This window comes from Sinohyriopsis cumingii, chromosome 6 (assembly GCF_028554795.1).
Source record: "Sinohyriopsis cumingii isolate HCF-2022 chromosome 6, ASM2855479v2, whole genome shotgun sequence".
Taxonomy (NCBI): Eukaryota; Metazoa; Mollusca; class Bivalvia; order Unionida; family Unionidae; genus Sinohyriopsis; species Sinohyriopsis cumingii.
In genome coordinates this window covers 42,117,029-42,139,062 of record NC_142966.1, presented here as the reverse complement: position 1 = coordinate 42,139,062, position 22,034 = coordinate 42,117,029, and the positions used below count along the sequence as shown (strand labels likewise).

The following is a 22,034-nucleotide window of genomic DNA, read 5'->3' as shown; positions in this document are numbered from 1 at the left end:
CGCTTAGTGCATGAATTAATTTCACATCCGCGATATGCCTGTCTTGTAGATCTTTACTTCGATAAGCAACATCATGTATGTGACACGCTGCGTCGATAGCGTTTATCGGATACTCTCCCGGTTTTGGTTTAGATTGTTCATCAAGTCTGATATCTAGTCGGGTCCCTGGACCGCAGTAATTGTATTCTGGGAGATGTTTTTCTCCGGGATACTTTGCCCACGGAGTTCCGGGGAGCTTTCCAAGTTTGGCTGCAATGTCACCTCCGCTAAATTCTCGCTTTTTTTTTGAAATCTAAATTTTTTTGTGCCACATCGCGTACACTTACCAGAAAGTGCTTGTCTGTTATTTTTTGTTGTAATGGTTGTTAGATCATTCGTAGGGGTTCGTGCCTTACACTTCACACAATATAGATCCATAATTATTATTCTTTATATACAAATGGAAATTACAGATTTTTCTGCGACAAAAAAGAAAGAGCCAGTTAAGCATAATTCAGTGCTACCAAACTCTATCCGCGCGATTATAATTGGGCCATCCGGTTCAGGTAAAACACAGCTGTTGCTGAACTTGATAATGAAGTGGATGAAATGGGATAAACTGTATTTGATAGCTCCATCTGTAGATGATCAACGATGCTATAACGTTATAAAAGATTTTAATGAGAGTGCAAGCGCGCTGAGTAAAGACGGTGAGGATGTTGTTGAATTTATCACTGATATCGAAGAAGCCCCCAGCGTCGAGGATCTTGATGAATCAATTAACAACCTAGTAGTGTATGATGATGTTATGTTGGACAAGCAAAAAAATCCCGCAAGAATATTTTCCCGGGGACGTCACAAAAACACTGATGTGATTTATGTTACTCAGCGTTATACACAAATTCCTAAAGTAATCAGGGATAATTGTAATCTTCTTGCGATATTCAATGGAGTTGATACACATACACTGAGAAATATTCATCAAACCTGGTGTGGTGGCGATATGGATTTAAATAAATTTAAAAATTTCTTCAGTCATGCTCAAAGAAAACCTCACGGATTTGTGACAATAAATTTACACGATCCCAGAACAAGATACCGTATTGGACTTGATACACTATTTGCAACATAAAAATGTTTTTCCTTGGAAACTCATTTCCCAGAGCAGCAGAGGGGATGGACCCGACCCATGGATTTTTCAATAACGACCCCGCCACGGAAACTGTTTCAGATTTATTGAAGTAACCCAAGTTGTCAGTGCAAACTCAACGAGTTTGTCCCTGGAAACTCTTCGAGTTTTCGGGGGACATTTTTTTTTGTCCTGTATTCTGAATAGAAGGGTTTATTTCGTCGAAATAAGCCCTCTATCGAGGAATAGTTTCCTGGAGGGGTTTATTGTGCAAAAAGTTTCGGTCTGTACAGCCCCTCTGCTGCTGTTTATGAACTCGATGAGTCAACACGAATTTAAGGTACCTACGTAAGTGGAGAACGAATAAGGTCTTGTCGGTCACATCCCCATAAATTACTATATCAATATTCTTAAATACAAAATGACGTCATAAGTCCCGTTGATAGTTTTTAAGTCATCTGCTATTTATGAATGTCTCTTTGCACATGTCATCAGTTTGAGTATTGTACTGACTGAGGATATCAATAAATATGCATTATTGATACCCATGACGTAATTTTACGACTTGATTGATAGTCAAATATGTATGAATTTATGTTGTTTACATCCCAATAGATTATTTGTTAACCTATACGACCATTGCCAGGCCCGACCCTAGGATGTGTGGGGTCCAAGGCAACACGCGATGAACGATGGGCCCCAAGCATAAAAGTCGCATTGCCTGAAAGATTGGGGCCCAAGGCGACTGCCTCGTTCGCCTTGCCCTAGGGTCAGGCCTGACCATTGCCTACTATACGCATAAGTTTGTTTTCACACTCTAAGGAATGTCCTTTAGTCTAATTTATTACTACGACTACTACTACTACTACTATATTATTATTATTATTATTATTATTATTATTATTATTATTATTAGTATTATTATATCGGGAGTGATTTTGAAAATTACATTTGTCTCCACATGGATTCAGTACAGAAATTTGTTGATAATATGGTAGAAGAAGAGGTGAAAATGTGAAATATATGGACGGGGAAATATTGTACACATAGAGGATGTATATCATATTATAACAATGTTTTCTTTGTAAGTTTCTACCAGGAACACGATTAATACCCACTCTAATAAGTACAATATAGTAAGTTTGTGTGTGTGTGTGTGTGTGTGTGTGTGTTTTACAACTGATGAGATCATTAGGTTTAGAAGATTTATTCATTTAATATTATTTTGTGCACAATCCAGTACAATAATTTTAGCGTAAAGAAAACAAAATTGTATATTTTCTATATAATACGGTTTGTGTATTTTCTTATTTAGCTTCGTTAATAATTTTACAGTTTTTGTGAAGATTCCATTCGACTACAAACGACAATCTTTATGTCAGTACAAATGATCATTTGACTGCATAAACACTCCTAGGTTCATCTGAAAGACCGTATTATCGCGTACAGCTCGGCCAAAGTGACATGAAAAGAGCATCAATTAGGAAAATCCACCTTGTTTCATTTGCACAGCGAACACGGACACATTTGTTGCATTCAGTAATTGTAAAAGACTTTGCTAGTGTTATACAAACGATGATGTATCGTATTTTTTAAATTACAGACGAATCTTTGTTCATGTGTATGGTTGAATTATATCTATATATATATATATATATATATATATATATATATATATATATATATATATATATATATATGAAATAAAAAAAATTGGGTTCTCTTTATTTTTACACTAACGTGCCAAGTTATCATTCATTATGTATATATTATGCTTATTCGTAAAAAAATGTGTTTTATGTACTTATCTGATGGATGATAATAAATCTAGTTTACAATATTCTTGTTTAAAAAAATCATCAAATTTTCCAAGAGTCAAAGTTCTCATCATAAATTCAAGGAAGATGTTCGTATAGTAGACGATATCATTCTATCTGTAAACAATCGATTTATACTATTCAAGAATACATCTATCAAAGTTTTAATATGTCAACAAGATTTTCCAATATCGGAAAATAATTTTATGTTTATACAAACTAAATGGTTGTCCAACAACAAGGTATGAAAATCAACAGTATATTGCCTAATATTTTTGCGTCTTCTGCTGCAGCATGGTCTAGTCTTTGTCTCAGATTATATTTCGACAAACTATTTCCTTAAATTTAAATTTAAAAACGAAAAGAATATTTTCTGGAAATCGTAAGAACACAATTTCAGTATAAAATATTTTTTATGACTGAGGACACATTTGTTGCCTAAACCTAGCATTTACACCATTAACAAAACTTAATGCGACAACTGGTGTCTGGAATGTGAAGGAATAGACTGACCTTCGCACTTTACCCATTTCGGTAAGTTAAATTAAAAGACTTCTACATATTAAAGTTATTATTATTATTATTATTATTATTATTATTGTTTTTATTTTTATTATTCTTTGTAGTAGTAGTAGTGGTAGTAGTAGCAGTAGTAGTAGTAGTAGTAATAGCAACTGTTCTTTTAAACAGTGACATATTTCACATTTGCTCAGCTTCATCTATTTATTGTTCTTCCTATCAAACTTTATATTCTCTTTTATGAATAATATTTAATTTATCAGGTCAGGTTATTATTGCGAATTGTAGGTGTTAAAAGGCATATATAGCCTATGCCCTATATTAACAAAACTCTTCAACTTGTATGCACACTAGGAAATCATAGCTTGAAAGCTATGATTCGTCTGTATCTAAATAATTTGTGGCTTTCAAATATCCTGTTTTTCAAAAAAACAATAAAACCTTGTTTTCTTTTTGAAAAACAGGAAATTTGAAAGCCACAAATCATTTAGATACAGACGACTGTTAAATACAAACAGTTTACTTACAAAAACACATTTATAAAACAATAAAGTTACAATGAAGGCTATGTTATATGTTCTGTACACATCAGTGGCAAAGACGTTAGACCTAGTCATGTTATCACGAAATTGTCAATGCATTAATGTGAACTCATATTCAAATTTCCACAATTTTGATCTTATATATTCCGATCGGGTCACTCTCATGTAAAAATTAAGAACAATTCGTAAGTATCTACTTTCTCTATAGACATGCCGAAAATGGTAGCGAGATGGAATGGCTTTGTACATGGTTTCAAGTCTTATACTTAAGAGTTTGAATTCGATTTTCGCGATCAGACGATTTCGTCACTCTGAGGACTGGATACCATTAAATTCCGAGCATGAGTATAAACCTAAGTTTCAAATCCCATACCTTAAAAAAATGATCTTTAAACAGTACCGTCAATTATTATTGGTCGAAATAAAATTTTAATCCCCAACTCAAACTCAAGACCTTTATGTGTGTAAGGCTATGACTGTAAGTGTTGTTCATTAAGTAGTATTAGAAATTGAAAGGTCTATGAAATTCGACTTGGTGTTACTTTCAAAACCGATCGTGTCAAGGGACTTAGGCCTCAGTGTTCAAGAACTCGACAGGTATGTAGCTAGTTGACTAACTCGTACAAGTCTTTATTCACAAAATGCAGTTTTAACGCATAAATTTTGCTGGCAGGGGGTCTAACTGTCTGCTAATAAACAAATACAACCGAAATGCGTAACAAATATGTTTAGATGTATTTTTAAAACAAATGAGTTATTACAAGCGATAAAGAAGAAATTAAAAAATGGCAGCCTTTATAGACTAAGAGTATATGTGAAAAACCCTTTGCTACGTTATTAGGTTCACGTGCTTTTTCAGTCACAAAAACGTTAAAGTAGTCGCGCGTGAATTATTATCATTGACATTTTAAACACGAAGTCTTTAACGTTATCTTTTGTGTTTTACACAAGACTGCATATATTTGTTTGCCTACGATATTCTTTTCAATACATACATTGCAAGTTTCTTTTCTTCATTTAATGAAATAAGTCCCTGACCTCATTTATCGGACGATATCTGAATCATTGACACTTTGTATCGACACTTCCGATGCAACATATGAATAGAGGAAATAATATGAGAGCTCTCCTAAAATTATTCACTTATCCTCGATAACCTTTACTAGGCCCAATTTTCAACCTTCCGATGACGCTCCTAAGCACGTCATAAAATCAAACTGCATTATTCAGTAGCAATAAAATCACAAAATGTGATTATCTAGCATATTGGTGTAGGACGCATTTCGAGTTGATTTAGGTGCTATTCGTCTTTCTCTTTTTTCCGTCTTTTCCATAAGCAAATTATGATTAACTTTAAATTGTCATCACCCCCGTCTCTGTTCATCAGAGGAAAAGCCAGACAGATTTAATAAATTATTAATTATTACCATTATTATTATTATTAGTAGTAGTAGTAGTAGTAGTAGTATTACATGCCGTACTTTCAAATGCTTAATTTTTTCACAGTTGTTAAATTGCAGCATTACTATTTCTACTAAATCAAACTACATATTCTTGTTAGTTAGCATGTTTTCTTTTCATTTCTATTTTATCGGCGGTGAAAACGGTGCATTGTAGAGTTAATGCGTCACTCGAGGCCTGGTCTTGTATTGAAACAACTCCGCAACTTGAGTGCACATTACAAAAATCATACGATGATATCTTTTAATAAATAAAACAATTGATGAGCAGGAAATTTCAAGGTGAGAATACATTATGAAACACTTGACTGATCATTGTGTTTAGTTTGCTTTTTAATTTTCTTTTGTTTTAAAAATACTTACAATCAAGGCAATTTTTATTCTGAGTGTACACTTTAGTGGAAAATATTTTAGACCTGACCCAGTTAACATGAAACTGTTAAAAATGCCAAATTAAAGTTTAGTTCCAGACATGTACAGGTTGTTGTAGGTTTTAACGCAATTTTTCAGCACAATATAGGATATACATCGCAGCCAGTATCAATGGTGGAGGAAGAACCTTGAAAAATCCCAGAAAGAACCACGACCTACGAGAAGGTACTTGCAAGCTTCTCACATACCCACATTGGCCTAACCCTAGACTCGAACCCAATCAGACAGAGGTGAGATGGCGATGATCCGTAACGGCAAGCGATTTAGATCACTCGTCCACTCAGGGCCCCCAGATGTACAGGTAAAAATTGGTAAACAATTTATAAAATATTTAAAAAGCAAGGTCAACATTTGTTTTAAGAATCTCAGGCCTTCAAATGTCAAGGCATGTCGGCCATGACTGATTTTTAGACACGTTCTCAACTGAAATATGACCCGAATCGTGTTAATACTCGAATACAATAACAGCCAACTCACCTCGCGATGGGAAGGTTCCAGAGCAAAATTGTTTTATCTGAAGAAAAAGGCCTGAAGTCTTTTTTTCTCCAGGCGAGGTGGGAACTTCGAACAGGCGTAATGTCTTCCTTGACAGGAGACGGATGACGTCTTTCTCTGGATGGCTGGACTTAAAAGGTATAAATTCCTGTGCTCAGTGGTGGATGAGTAGAGGGGAGGGGACTTGTGCTCTAGAGTTATTTTTCAAGACGGGTTGAGGAAGTATAATTTCCGCTTGGAGTAGCCTGTCTCACTAGAATCCGCTTTTTCACTGACATCTCTGTAAAAGAGGATCATACCATGACCCAGAGAAAAAAGTCGTAAAACGAAACCAATGTGTTTCTTCAAAATGATCGTTGCGTTATTCGCAACTATTGAATTTTATGCTCGTTGGATATCATAAAGTTAATTGAGATTTGACTATCAATAGTACATTCTAAAAGTTACCAATCAATATATACAATGAAAATGGTAAGCACGATGGGAAAGTTTAAGTTTATACGTATTTCTTAAATTTAAAATATAAAGGCTTTATATATGTATCTTTAGAATTTAGCATTATATATATATATATATATATATATATATATATATATATATATATATATATATATATATATATATATATATATATATATATATAAAGAATTCGTTGCTCCAGTCAGAACAGCTCTGTCTTTTCCTTACAGCGGTTCCGCACCTCATTCCCCAAAGATGTAGTCGTATCTTCACGATTATTTGTGACACCCTTGTTATGATACAAAGTTGCACTTCGCTATTTCATATAAAACCATGTCATAACACCAGCGAAGATGAAAAAATTGACCTTGCACTTTGCAATAACTGAGATGGGTACTAGAGATACGTTTTCTTTTTCGTCAAGCTAGCAGGATGACTACGACGGCAACTAGCATTTCGGCGCGTGTTATACGCGGTTAAATAATGCACTCTAGAATATGTTTGCGTACTTTCCAAAACGTGAACTACATATTATATAGACATACCTATATAGTTTTTATTCTCTTAAGCCAACATATTAAGAATTCAATTGTACGTCGTTTTTGAATTGATAAGCAGTCTTTCTGCTGTTGGATGTTTGAACACTTGTTTCTATGATTATAGTTTACAGAAGGAATTTTATTTGTCTGTTTTTTTATTCTTTGTATCCGCTGTTCAATATGAAAATTTTAGCTTGTTGCTATTAAAAGCAAACCTGTAATGTAATGCCTTTTCAAATATGCCACTACTTTAAAACAGGAACGAAAACATCAGATAAAAATACTTCATAGTTAGCCGTATTTACAGTAGTTGTCAGCACTGGAGTCATTATGATTTTGTGTCTTCAATTTAATGGATAAACCGGATAAATGCATATAACAATATAGACTTTAATATTTCCACATAATGTAGGGTTACAAAACCTATCTAAAGCAAGGCAGAAGGCTCTATACTATGCCAGGGTATTCTGAAAATATACGTTGTCCATATTAAAAACGCCCTTTTATATCGTTAAACCTTGAAAATGTAAAGAGCATGGAGCAAGGTCTTGTTTTATTGGAGTGTTTCAGATCGCGGACAAGATACGGTTTCGTGCCTGTATAAACAATCCAATGAATGGTCCCGAATGTTATGTTTATTGTTAATAGAGCTATCGAGATCACAGTTTAGTGGGAAATAGAGATCTCATATGGCACTTAATATGACAAGTTAAAAATCTATCGCCTAATTACATATTCGACCACAGGAAAACATGTGAATTTATGATGAATTTCATCATAGAATTTTACCAATATAAAGTTTATCCTTGGACTGGTCGTCAAATCACCGTAATTTTCGAGGGATAGAAATGAATGTAAACAGTTCCATCCTGAAAGAATTTCTCTTTTTCAGATTCATTGTTAGGAAATTACAGTTACTCCTCTTATTTCGACTAAATTTTTATGGAGGGCGTATGTTTTTGGATTCGCCTTATTATGACCCAAATTTATTTTTTTTTAAATAGGTCACACTTTTGAATATTTATAACCTAAAATGAGGTACGTATATTATACTCCAGCCAAGGTAAAGTTAATATCATGTTAAGACATCTACCAATTAAGTAAACATACAAACAAGATTCCTTTCAACTCGAGACGTTCGATGAGTACAGTAAATATTGTAAAAGCTATAGCTCGACGAATGACCTTGGACCTTTATTCAAATAAATAATACAGGCCTGTGAACTGGAGAAAGAGGTTTTGTGGATGTATAATTAAGAAAGGATTTCTACCAGGGTTTATGAAAGGGACTATTCATCAGCTAAGAAAGGTCTTTGCCCATGGTCAGAGAGAGAGAACGAGAGAAGAAATAGTTCTGGGCTCCCTTGAGAGAGTTGTCACTTTGACAACGAAGATAAGGCTACATCTGGGAAATATGGCAATGCAAGGGTACTTCGGGATGCCGACGAATGAACTGATTTTATTGAAATTCTCAACATATAAAATTACGTTCCTGTATCACTCTACATAAACTTAATTTACAGATATACGATATACATATAAAACTACGATATTCCTTCACTTACCAACATCATACATTTGTAAAATTTCTGCCTTAGAGAGTATAATATAAATAATTAAATATCGAATAAATTCACAATAGCAAAAATAATCTAAAATTCAATATTTCAGACTAATACCGCAATTGAAATATATTTTACTGAAATTAATCTAAAATATCAGCATATGAAACTCTTTTATTTAAAGAGTATTTTTTTCGAACTTAACTATTACTGAGTATGAATTTGGTAACGAACGTTTTTTTACAATAATCAATAATATAATTGCAATTAAATATAAGTTCTTCAAATTTCACTTTCCCATACATTATATTAAAGAATAGTAAAGAAATATTAAAATAATCCAATGTTGCAACGTACTGATGTTAGAGTAACATCTTAACACTGCAACTCCCTGTACTATATAACAAATTGTGCATAGACGATAATCTTACCTGTAACGACACAAGCCTCTTTGAGATTCCGGCGAATGAACTGATTGTCAAACAGTTCTCCTGCTTATTATATAAATTTCTTTGGACATGGCCAAATATGGACACACGTCTAGTTCTTGTGTTACGTCAGAATCTCAGAGTGAGGCTCCATCGTTTCTTACAGACTATCGTGTGGGTCTGTGTACGTCATTAGGTAGACAATTTTGCCATATGAGCTCATTTACCCTTCTAGAAGGAGTCTTTGAAATTTATCTAGTTCGTCTATCTCATAACATACCGAGTGTAGTTTTGTTGCTGACTTATGCGAGAAGGGAAATGTATAGAGGGTTTGCCTTTTACTCATAAGGTGCAATCTTTATTAAATAGTATATAATTGTAATACCGATATAAAAGGATTTAATCTCAATCTATTTTAATAGAAAATTACTTTCAATATAGTTTAATAAAAATATTACTTTTAATACAATTTATTGAAAATTTCAACCTTATTACTTTAACTAAAATATTCTGTCCTAATAGATGCATATGCATCAGTAATAATTGATATCTGAATATAGACCACACTATCAGCAGTGAAATCGATATCTTTTTATGTAAAAAATTCAATCAGACATATCACTCAAGATATCATTCAAACTTTATCACATGCTTAAAAAACTACTATAAAATAAATTGAGTATTTTTTTAACTCTAGTTAATGAAACTAAATTATGTTCATCGTCGTCTATAACTTTCGTCTTCACGCAACTGTATTCGTTGTTTTCAATTTGAGGAAGGACTTCTTAACAGAGATGAATCAGTGGCCACAAGCTTTCATGCGTACTTTCCAGGAAAACTAAAGACAACTTCCGAGAAAGAGGAGAAATACTGGATTTTCCACATATGTGTGATATACTTGGAATGTAAAGAATATTTGCCTGTTTAAATCTAACGATAGGAAACTATTTGTTTATATTAAACACAATTTACAAGTGCAAGAAGACATGGTTTTATGAAGAAGTCCAATACTTAACATCTTGGCACAGTTAAAACAGTCATCGCTAGGGCCGGGATAAAAATCCCCTTTAATGGTATTTATGTGTAACATTTGCTCTTCCTCTGATTATCACGTCAGACGTGTTTCTTCAAAAAGATGTGGACAACCAAAAATTTTCATGAACATTGTCCTCGCTCGACGAAAGATTGTTCAAGTCGAGAGGAGAAAATCGTTTATAATTTTGCTTTATTTGCGCATATTTGTGCTATGCACGTAAGGTACAGAAGATCCATTGGATTATACCTGAGATGATCAATTCTTTTTTAGTAAAGTGGAAACAATATTTGCAGCTGTTTGGCGACAATGTCTAGGAAGAAATCCATTGCCTATATGTGAAAACACTGATGCGCATGCCGATTACATACATAGCAACTTCCGGTACAGCTCAACCAAAACTGGGTTTTCGCACATGGTATGCAAATTGAAATTATGATCTTTTCGGGACAATCAGAGCTGCGGTCACACCCAAGTTCGCTACCGTTGCACCAACGTCGTCTCCAACGTTGGTCCAACGTGGCGAAATGACGTTGACCCAACTTTATTTTGCATATTAGTTCTCTTTCGGTACAACGTTATCCCAACGGTGTACGGTGTCGAACGACATCAGCCCAATGTCAAAACAGTATGATGACTGGTCAGTCCAACGTTAGCTCGACAAGGTGATCTAACAGAGGTCCAGTGAGCTTGTCATTTAAACAAGCTGGGGTCATGTTGGAGACACACTGTTATCGATTAGGCCAGATTTTGCCCAGCGAAGCTTAATGAGCAGAATGACGGCTGATTGAGATCCTCAGACGAAACAATAAATAAGTAAAAGGAATATCACATTTAGATCTAATTAGAAACCTATTATTTATAGACGGTCAAACATAACCATTCCTCCCATGCCATGCTTGAAAAAAAAACAACATATTTTGCAGCGATTGAAGATAATTTTGAAACACAGGTAAAGAGAAAAACCTTCAGTGCAGTAGAAAACTATTGAATACAAAGTAAAATTTAAACAAAAGATCATGTACCGAACCGTTCAGACAGGTACTCTTCTTTGCGTACTGGTTCAACATATTTAGTGTCTGAGGGAAGGGGGTAGCGTGAGTCCTTAGTGCAATTCGTTATCAAAGGAGAAAACAAAACTGATCTGAACGAATAATGTATATCTAACATTAATTAAATAACTAATGTATAATTAACATCAATTAAATAACTCATGGTTATGTATACATTTAGAGACTTGTTTTGGTAGGTAACGAATATTAAACTTGGAAAAACATGATCCAGCTTTGTGCCAACGTATATATCCCATCGTCGGAATCACAGCCATAGAACAACATTGACTGATCTTGTATTTTTCCAAAGTCAAAATTACAACGCTGAACAATTGTGGCCAAACCAGTGCTCTTCAATGTTGCAATTAAACAATGGCCTGACTTTGCCCAATTTCATATACCCAACGATGACCAATGCGAGCATCTTCCAACTTTGTCGCAACTCGAGTGTGCTACTGGAAATTAATCACTCAAATATAACAGATTTTCAAACGAGACATAAATACAAATTGCACACACCATACATCTGTTACAATGTTTCTAAATGATCGAACATAGCCATTCAGAACAAACTTTCCATGTCCTAGATTTTCATTTAGCCTCATTGACCAGAGCTTTTCTTTTCGTAATGCTTTTTACCCCCACTATCACTCCAGTATTTGACTGTCACAGAAGAAATACCACAGTCGCTACTGGTTGCTTTTCACAAGACTGGAGAATTATAAATATTGTGATTGTGGTACACAATAAGTTGAATATCCACTATGTGAATAGGCGAAACGTAACTGTAGATTAAATGGTATTTGACAAAGAGGCACTAGGCGAAAGGCCTGTCTTTTCTGAGCAGTCCTTATTCTTTCCTTGCTGACATTACGCTTATAAAAGGTGGCAATTTCTTAATTTCTCATTAAATTTGCATAAATAATGTCAATGTAAATGAGAATTAATTTAACATCCAATTTAAGCTTTTGCTATAATGAAGACTTCCTTGTTTTCAAAAACTGATATACTAATGAAAAGGTGAATCGCTCACTATTCTGCCTGTGTATCAATGGGAACATAGTCGAAGTGGGAAAGAGGCGAACTGGAATAAACCTTCTACAAAATGTAGATATTTTAGATTATATTCGATTTTAAGCTGCAGTTTCATCCTTTGAAAGATTTTGGATCTGAGATCCTGAAGAACTGAATTTCCTGATGTATTTGCCTTTTCAAAATTGTATACCTCTTTTGGAAAGTTAGAACAAAATTACTTTAATATACATTTATCTAAATATATAGACCAAAACTATATCTTAGTACTTGCTCTTATTTGAAATAAATCGTCTAGGAATTTAATCACTGACCGCGAAATATATCTTGGCTGGATGGAAGGAAACGGCGCGGAGTCGAAGGGACTCCTGCCGTCTTGACCACAAAACAACGGGTACTTTTGCTAGACGCCTAAAGGAAGTTTTCCTTATACTAGGATGATTAAACTGTTATGTCCTGGGAAGGCAAAACAAAAGCAGAAGCAGAAGCTATGGTGAAATTCGCCTCCGTGGCCCTATTAGGGATAACGTGCCACAGATCCTTCGCATACTTGTTAACCAAACCCAATCCACGATGATGCTAAGATGCTAATGTTTCTGGAAATATTCCTGCTTGAAATTCAAGAACTCCTATTAATATGACCTAACTAACGACTTCGCCATTGTGTATTTCATTCTTTTGTACGCTTCTAAACTTTGTCCATTGGAGCCAATCAGTCCATATCTTTAGCCATTGAGTCTGGATAAAATAAAGAAACAAAGCAAAAACCCGCTTTGATACGACGCTAAATACGCAACAGCAAATGTAATTCTCTGTGTTGTTGCTGTTTTGCTTATTGTTGTTTAATTTTTCACAAAAACATTTGCAGTTTAGTGCCAAGGAAAGGGAGTCAAGGGTATGGTATCAAACCATTCACACCTGGTTGACGTGACATGTTCTATTAAATATGCGGCTGCAGCTCTCTTAGTGATGTGTGATGTATGAGCTACTTTAATGCTGCACACTGAACTGCATATCACCAATAGTATGTGAAAAAAAGTGTTACTAAATTTCAGTTCTCAATTCACACTTTATATATATGTTTATACAAGAAAATCGTTGATTTCAACTTCAGGTGGCAGGGCATTACTAGTACATTAAACCCAAAAAGCTGTGGAGCAGTTAGATAATGGTGGTCGATGACTACATGAGAGTAAAAGGCCAGGGAGTCCCAATAGATGAAAGGAAACCTTTAAAATAACAAACAGCAAGAAGAGCGCGATAAAAATAATTATGAGGACTCATTATCAGATTTTAGGTAAATCAAAAAAAAAAAATTGTGTAATAAAAATAATACACAGTACCATGTCGATAACTCACATTTTTATCAAGCAAATACGTATCATTATCTAGCGACCTATTCAGACCCATTTCACTGTTCTCGTTTAAGTATAACCTCTAAAACTTTTGACTGTGAAATGCTCGAATGAAAACTTTACGACCTCATTATTGTCATTTATCTAAATTTATACTATGTCATTTTTATTTAATATATTTTGTCTTAAAGTAAAGCTCAGAGTATTTACGTGTACAATCAACACAGAATCGTGCACTTTCAATCACAATTTATTCATATTGAATCATATAAATAATCGAATTATCATTCAATAATATAGATAGAAAACTTAAAGCAATAATATGTCACATATAATACATAGAACAATGAATCAACTATTCAATATATATATATATATATATATATATATATATATATATATATATATATATATATATATATATATATATATATATATATATATATATATATATATATATTCAGTTTCCGTCCTCAATTCACACTTTCCTATGAAAAAGAGAAATCATCTCTGCCAGCGCTCTTGTTTTTCAATGGACAGGCTTAGCGGTAGCTATTGCACACTCACCCAAGTGAGCCAGTTTCACGTGGCTGAAAAAAAATTCAATGTTTGTTATTTAATGATTTTGCAATCGTATTGACTGTCTTATGGTTAAAATATGCATATTAAACATGAAAACATAAATATATGTCATGTGACAATTTGTTTTATAAAGCTGCAGACCTTTACCTTCTTCTCTAAACATATTACGGTAACTGTTTTGAACAACGTAGTTCGTTTGTTCTGTGAGGTTTCGTATACCGCGTGATGTCCTTCAGTATTGCATCTGCCTTGTCAACGCTTAATAATATCACCTGCTAAACACGTCTCACTAATTTCAAGTATGCAGGAAATATATTGATTTGCTATGAAATATGCCCGCCAATATTACAAATGTTATAAAGCTCCTAAATGACATACCGAAACTGCTTGAGCAATTGCTTGAAATGAGGTTTATCGGTTAGGTAAGACTATCGAGATGGCTTTGGTCTCCTGCTTTTGTTTACACAATCCTGCATACTGTGAACATATTTGTACAGGCAACTCATAATTACCGATTTTGTTAATAAAGGACATGACTGCAGATACTTACTCGCATTCCATGCTGCACATATTTCCGTACGTCTGTCCGTCTTGCCCACAGACAGGCTGGTAGATCAAGGTGCAGATGCAGGGAGCATCCTCGGTTTCCTTGACGGTGGGGGCAATTTCATGGCATACTCCCTCGTATGAAAGTTCTGCTCCACTGAAATTCAGGCAAAGAAACGTATTTCTATCCGGCATGGATAAATGTCAAATGATTGGAAGCCATAATTTTGTCACCGTTGAAATATAATCCTATTGTGTACCATTGTTAATTATTTGTACTTTTCTTGTTTGCTTAATTAATATATTCCTGGATGCACCATTGGATTAAATCTTTCAAAGAGGCGCAAAAGGCTATATGGAAACTGATGGGTGATCATTAGGCCCAAGTTTTGTTCTGTTCGTGATATTGACAGAGTGGAATAGGCACTGCAGTGTGCCAATTGAAATTCAAAGATTTTAGATACATAAAAAAGTTTGAATGCTTGTCCTGTATTTTCATTCTTTAGTGGTAATATGGGACATGTAAGCAATAAAGGACTCGCTGTACAGACTTTAGGTTCAGTAAATAGTGATGTGTTTACATTATATCATCAACAAGCAAAAAAAGTTGAAGCGAAGTTTGAGATTAAACTGGCTTCATTAACATCTCAGCAATTCTTCAAAATAATGTTCTATCTGTTGTAAAATGTTTGTCTTGAATAAACAAAAAGTGTAAGGCTTTTTTCTATAAATGTAAAACTGCAACTTCAATTGATCCGAAGAAAGTAACTTTTGACGCTGCAGAAAATGTTTGGCTTTGTAGAAAAAAGACAGCGACTTGACACTTGGTGCTTAGGTACCGTGAAATACATACATACATATATACATACATACATACATACATACATACATACACACATACATACATAAACTGACAGATGTCAAAGACTTAAAAAAATTAAATATATATGACAGAATTCAAACTACGTGTACCAAGTAATTCAAAATATAAGACGCAAATAAATGTAATATCTCAATAAGAGGCGACACTTTAAGAATTACATCAAGTCTGGTCATTTTCAGACACGTTACCTCGCCAGTGAAGATGTAATTAAATAAGCAAACGTCTACAGCAAGGTTGGAATTTCGCTCCAGCACTTGTTGGTAAGTACAAGAGAATGAATCTTTTTGACTCAGCCCGTACCTGCATTTCATGGCACACGTCTTTCCATAGGTTTTGCCATCCTTGCCGCACATTGGTTCGTAGTTGAAAGGACAGATGCAGACATTCTCAGCGGCTCTCTTTACCTTGCACTGTCCGATGTGGGCCAATGCAACACTTCTGGAATTAAAGTTCAACAATAAAATATAAACACATAATTTAAATTGAAGACACAAAATGTTAATGACTCCAAATGCCTTTTTGTGCACGTGTTGTCTCGGGTGTGTATTTTGGTTCAAATCTGACACCCCTAATATTTTAGGAAACATGGTCTTCATTTTATGTCATTAGAATTATTAATGTGGTTTTATGCATGAATATTACGTGAGTAAAGAGCCACACTTCGCGTTTTTTTTTTCTGCTTCCTTGCCTCACGTGCATGTGTTGATTCAAAGTGACAAGTAGTTGATGAGAAATTCCATTGGATTTTGTCCTTGATTTTCCTTACTTTCTTTTAATCACCTTCATTGGTAGTATGTTCGTTTTGCACCAACACGGGTTAATGTTTATCCGTTTTGTTGTTACAGTAAGAAATTAACTGGACAAGAAGCTACTTTTAGGCATAAGTTTTGAAATTAACGCTAATTTCGGATCGTATGTTCTATGTGAGATCTAAGTTTGTGCATTTAATATGGAAAACCATCAAAAGAGAGAATCGATACGTTTCGTAAGATCTTCCAAATATGGTGTTTAACTTACTTGCACTTGAGAGCACACTCGTTTCCATAGGTGTGACCATCCGTGCCACAAACGGGGTTGTAGTCCATGGTACACATGCAAGCATGCTCAATAGAACTTGTCGCCTTGCACTCTCCTTCATATGCCAATTCAACTCCACTGAAAAATTATTTTGTGTGAAAAAGGATGTCAAAATCTGCCACAGTAATGCTATCTTTCCTAACCATCTCGGCTGTATAAAGCAGCAAAATATAATAAGAAAATAATAAAATAAAATTTATGGACGGTAAATTTGAGAATGATCGCTTGGGAGACGAGTCTGCTTATAACTGGTTGCGGTGAAGGAAAGCTCAATTCGTCTGGATATTCCACGTATCCAAGGATAACATTGAAGTAAAATAATTAAACTTCTTATTCTCGACAAACGCTTTATAGAATTTGACTAAATTTAAATCAATGCATCCTTGAATTAATCGCATGCAAATTTGTACTATAAACTTTATGCTGATCCGCTACCAAATAAAAAGAAAATTCAACGACAGCCATTCCGAATGCGCTCAATAGAAATGGACCAATATTTATCATAAGTGTACTGGCATAAAGAATTTTAAAATTGTACAATAAATATGAAAACGATAAATTTGTACAGACGAGAATCCTTCTATATCAAATCAGGTAGTTGTTGCTAGAAATATAAAAGAATGCAATTGCCTTATCGCAAAGACCACTTTGCTGAATCAGACCATATGTGGGGAAAAGCATTATGACACATAGGGTTAAAAAATATTTTCAGGTGATGCCGATCACTTGTTGAATCGAGCTGCCATTATTTCTGATTGTTTCTCTACCTTCACAAGGCTACTATATTAATTCTTCTTATCGACATGTTTCGTATATGTATATATTAAAAATTTAAAATTTCAATTTGCTTCTTACGAGAATGGAATTTATGTCAATAAAAGTGTTTGTTTCAATAATCATTAAAAACTGTGTATTATTTGTTATTTATGTGTGTGTTGATATTAATTATTTCAAAATCATTAAAAATCTTTTCACTGGAATGGACAGTCTATTCTTTCATGGTTAGATTAGTTCACATTTAAACATGGATACTACTGCAACAAATTTAAATTCCGTTTATGACTTTGCAGTGCTCCCTATATTTATGAAGTCTTATCGTTTAGTGAAAGGTGAATTCGTGTACATTTCCCAATAGCATACTTTAACGTATAGAATACATTCATTCCAATAAGAGTATAGTTTAACTTTTAAAATTCACTCATTATAATAAGAGATCATTTCAATTTTTAAATTCAATGATTACAATAAGAGTACATTTGAATTTTTAAATTCAATCATTACAATAGGAATATACTTTAATTTATAAATGCAATCATTACATCAATTACGTTCAAATTGAGGTATTTCTAAGCATAAGAAATTATCGTATGCAGTATTGTAATTTTATGTCATAGGCATGATTAGCTTTTCTTAGGGATTCCCGTTTTCATCCATGAAAGACCCACATACCAACACAGATTTTAATGTCTGATCTAACTTTCAGACATTTCGTTGGTTAATCTAAACATATATTTAAATTTCTGCCAGTCAGATCCCATGGTTCTAAACTTCACTTGAAAGACAGACGTAAGCTGCCTTAGTTGAATGCAACAGAAACCATTGATAGTACGCTGTCTAATAGTTTTACACCTTGATGTGCAATTAACATAAAATAAGAGCCTTCAAATGATTCAGGGTACGATGAAACACGTGCGTTTTCCTTGGGTACGGACTATAAAAAAATTACGTATTTATCTGGATCTTTCCAAGACTTACCCACATTTCATGTCACAATCATTGCCATAAGTATGTCCATCCTTTCCGCAAACTGGCATGTATATCATAGGACATGGGCAACCACCAACGGATCTCTTGACCTTGCACTCACCGTCGTGAACAATTAAGACACCTCTATAGAGGAAAACGTTTACACCAATGAAAACCCATCTTCTCTAGCCAATGTTCTGATATGTTATCATATTTAAACCGTCGATAATCGATCAGATATATCAGTGTTTCGGGTCTGTGACTTTCATTGTATGAGGTGGCAACCCACCGCCTCCAATGAAAATGAAGTTGTTCAAATTCGAACACTGTTCCGACATGATTGAGCAAAGACAAGCAGACAACTAGAATGGACTCATAAATAAAAAATTTCACAACCAATCCGTGGTTGCACATATACATCCTTTCCTCAAAATAAACCTGTAATGGCGACTCTCTGGCACGTAGTCATACTTTCTATGTTAACTTACAAAGTATCCTTTTGAACTCCATTGCCTCCTCAATTTTCGACCGATGTACATTACACCGCTGTTACATACTATTGGAGCGTTGGTCCAATATACTAAGGGGAGGTAACTCATTAAATCAAATAGATGTCGCTAGGACAAAGCACTGAACTATCTGATCGATTCGCCAAGGTGTAGACAGCCTTTTATATCGTAATCTTGGCAAAAAAAGATGAAGAAAACAGGTTCATTAGTCTAATTCGATATATCGTTAAAATGCTTTAGATTTATTCAATTTCATCTACACATCTTTACAAAGTAAGAAACAAAATAAGGAAAACAAAATTTCAGTTGTTTAGTGAGGCTGAAGACAATAAGCTCGAACTAAATGACATTTTCGCCATTTTACATTTCCGTTCTTATAACCAAAGCTCTTTTACAGATTGCTTCCATTATTGTAGTTTGATACATGTCGATCACATACATTCCGCTTTCTAACACTGTCCAGTGTTCCAAAATTATGACTTGGCTAGGTTTTTGTTTGTCCTGTCATATTGTCAACTGTTCTAGGGTAACTTCACTGACTAAATCACGCGCATATTCTGACACACTCAACTAACACACATGCACACACACATCGATGACCTCTTCATTACTCACCTGCATTTCATTAGACACTCATTTGCATAGGTAACATGGTCAGTTCCGCATACGGGACTGTAAATACGAGGGCAGGGGCAGTCGAGCTCTTTCGGCGTGTCACAGAGTCCATTGTGATCCAATTTAACACCACTTAAAAATATAGAGAACAATTATTTCATACATATTTCTACACGTGTTGCCTATATGATAGGACGAAAATCAACACTTTTGTCTCTATAAACCATATAAACTGTTAATAACGTTGACGCCTTGTGACTCCATAACGCAGGTTTTAGCGTGGAGCTACTCAAAATATCGTTTAGATGATGTCTAAAATCTTTTAGAAACTAGATTTTATATAATACTTTGGTATTACAGATCTGGCTCCTTTACCATTGCAAATGACAATTTGATTTTTGATAATTAAATCAATATGAGCGTCATCAAATCCGGTGTGTATATGTAAGTATGTATAGAAAGGGTTAAATGGCAAGTCAGCAAAAGTCTGATTATGAACGACCGATTGAAAGTTAATTTTCAAAAATATAAATACGAACTACTAGATCTTACTTTCCAAACAGTCTTTCATTCGTTAGATAACATTGTTGTTTATATTTCTATATTTCTTTCCGAAATTCTTTCAGATCATTATGACCTACACATATAACAGTATGTTTCTAGGTTTACATCTGAGCAATCACTTGTGCATATCGCCGCAAACATGGTAGCATCTTGTGCATATTGATATCATCTTGTGCATATTGGTAGCATCTTGTGCATATTGGTAGCATCTTGTGTATATTGGTAGCATCTTGTGCATATTGATATCTTGTGCATATTGATATCATCTTGTGCATATTGGTAGCATCATGTGCATATTGATATCATCTTGTGCATATTGGTAGCATCTTGTGCATATTGGTAGCAACTTGTGCATATTGGTATCATCTTGTGCAATATGAGGCTTTTTAGAATGAATAAATGCTCAGCGATTCCCCAAATGTTAGATTAATTCAGTGAAAACTCAGGAAACATACTGCACATTTCTGGAAATATTGAAATGATGGGAAAACTGAGTATAAAATAATTATGAGTGAATATAACAATTCTTCATCTCCCGTGGACACTTTTTGTTTCACAAGCCGTCAATATTTGTGAGAATAAATGCGAAATATAAACATTTTTTTGTATTGTTCTTAACGTTTGTATGACGAAAGGTTTCGGTATAATAGATCGACCAATTAACTGGGTTGGACCGAAAAGTCTCAACAATACGATTATCACTTTCGCTGGAGCTTGTAACATACATTCAAGTAGCTCTAACATTTCTTAAGCATGCGTTAAGATTTAGAAGATGGGTCCAGATGATAATTCAAACCCGATCCACTTTGATATGATATCAAGAAACAAGAAATGAAAGAAATGATATCAAATTAAATTAATGGGAAAAAATAATGTTTGGCAATATAAATGAATAAATTATAATCAACGTGTTTTTTTGTATCCCTTCTTCAATCTTTACTAGCAAGAACAACCAACGGTGCCTTTCATTTAATTTTACTCGTAATTACAACGGTTTTTATGCAGGGCAGTATATATGCAATGACCTATTTCATCATGTTATTAAACAACAATTCAAAACATACATTTATCTTGCAGATTTCATTAGATTTATTCTGAATTATTATAAACATTCTACCTACATTTGTGTTTATTTGTCAAAAATATGATCGACTTTTCCTTGCAGTAATGGCATATTTTAGCATTCCCCGTACAATGTAACTGTGGTTGAATTCTTATAGGAAACATTTTGCTCTTTGACTAAATGCACTGAATACCATGAATGGTTATATATAATGTGAGTTCATATGTTACCTGAAGTGACTGTTTATATAAAATATATTGCATCAATTAGTATTTTGGAATCGACTGAAAATGAAATATCGCTTATTTATTAATCATAACAAATTAATTATATATTTTCATGGATTTTTTTGGAGATAATTTCTCTATTTCTTCATTCTTACGTTAATTGTTTTATCAATTGGTGATAGGTTAGCTGTGTAAATGTTTAATGGCATATTTTGTCGTCTGCCATAAATATTCGAAATGAAGAATGTTTATCAGCACAAACATTTCAATATCTCTGCCGCCTAATTTATTATATAATTGTGTGTCTAAAATCCAAAATAAATTTTACTCATTTATCGTCTTCAGGTATTGTTCTTCTTACAATATAGAAGTTTAAATAAAACACATCT

At 34.0% G+C, this 22,034-nt stretch overlaps 1 protein-coding gene across 1 annotated transcript in view; it reads right to left on the bottom strand.

Annotated features, from left to right (window-relative positions):
- The window catches only part of LOC149796788 (uncharacterized), a 218,141-nt gene that overhangs the window by 99,111 nt on the left and 96,996 nt on the right, over window positions 1–22,034 (bottom strand). Inside the window, exons 22-25 of the mRNA XM_089960648.1 lie at window positions 19,792–19,923; window positions 16,862–16,999; window positions 16,145–16,282; window positions 14,966–15,118 (exon numbers count right to left, since the gene is read on the bottom strand). Coding sequence (XP_089816774.1) covers window positions 14,966–15,118; window positions 16,145–16,282; window positions 16,862–16,999; window positions 19,792–19,923 — 561 coding nt within the window. The remainder of the gene's footprint in view (window positions 1–14,965; window positions 15,119–16,144; window positions 16,283–16,861; window positions 17,000–19,791; window positions 19,924–22,034) is intronic.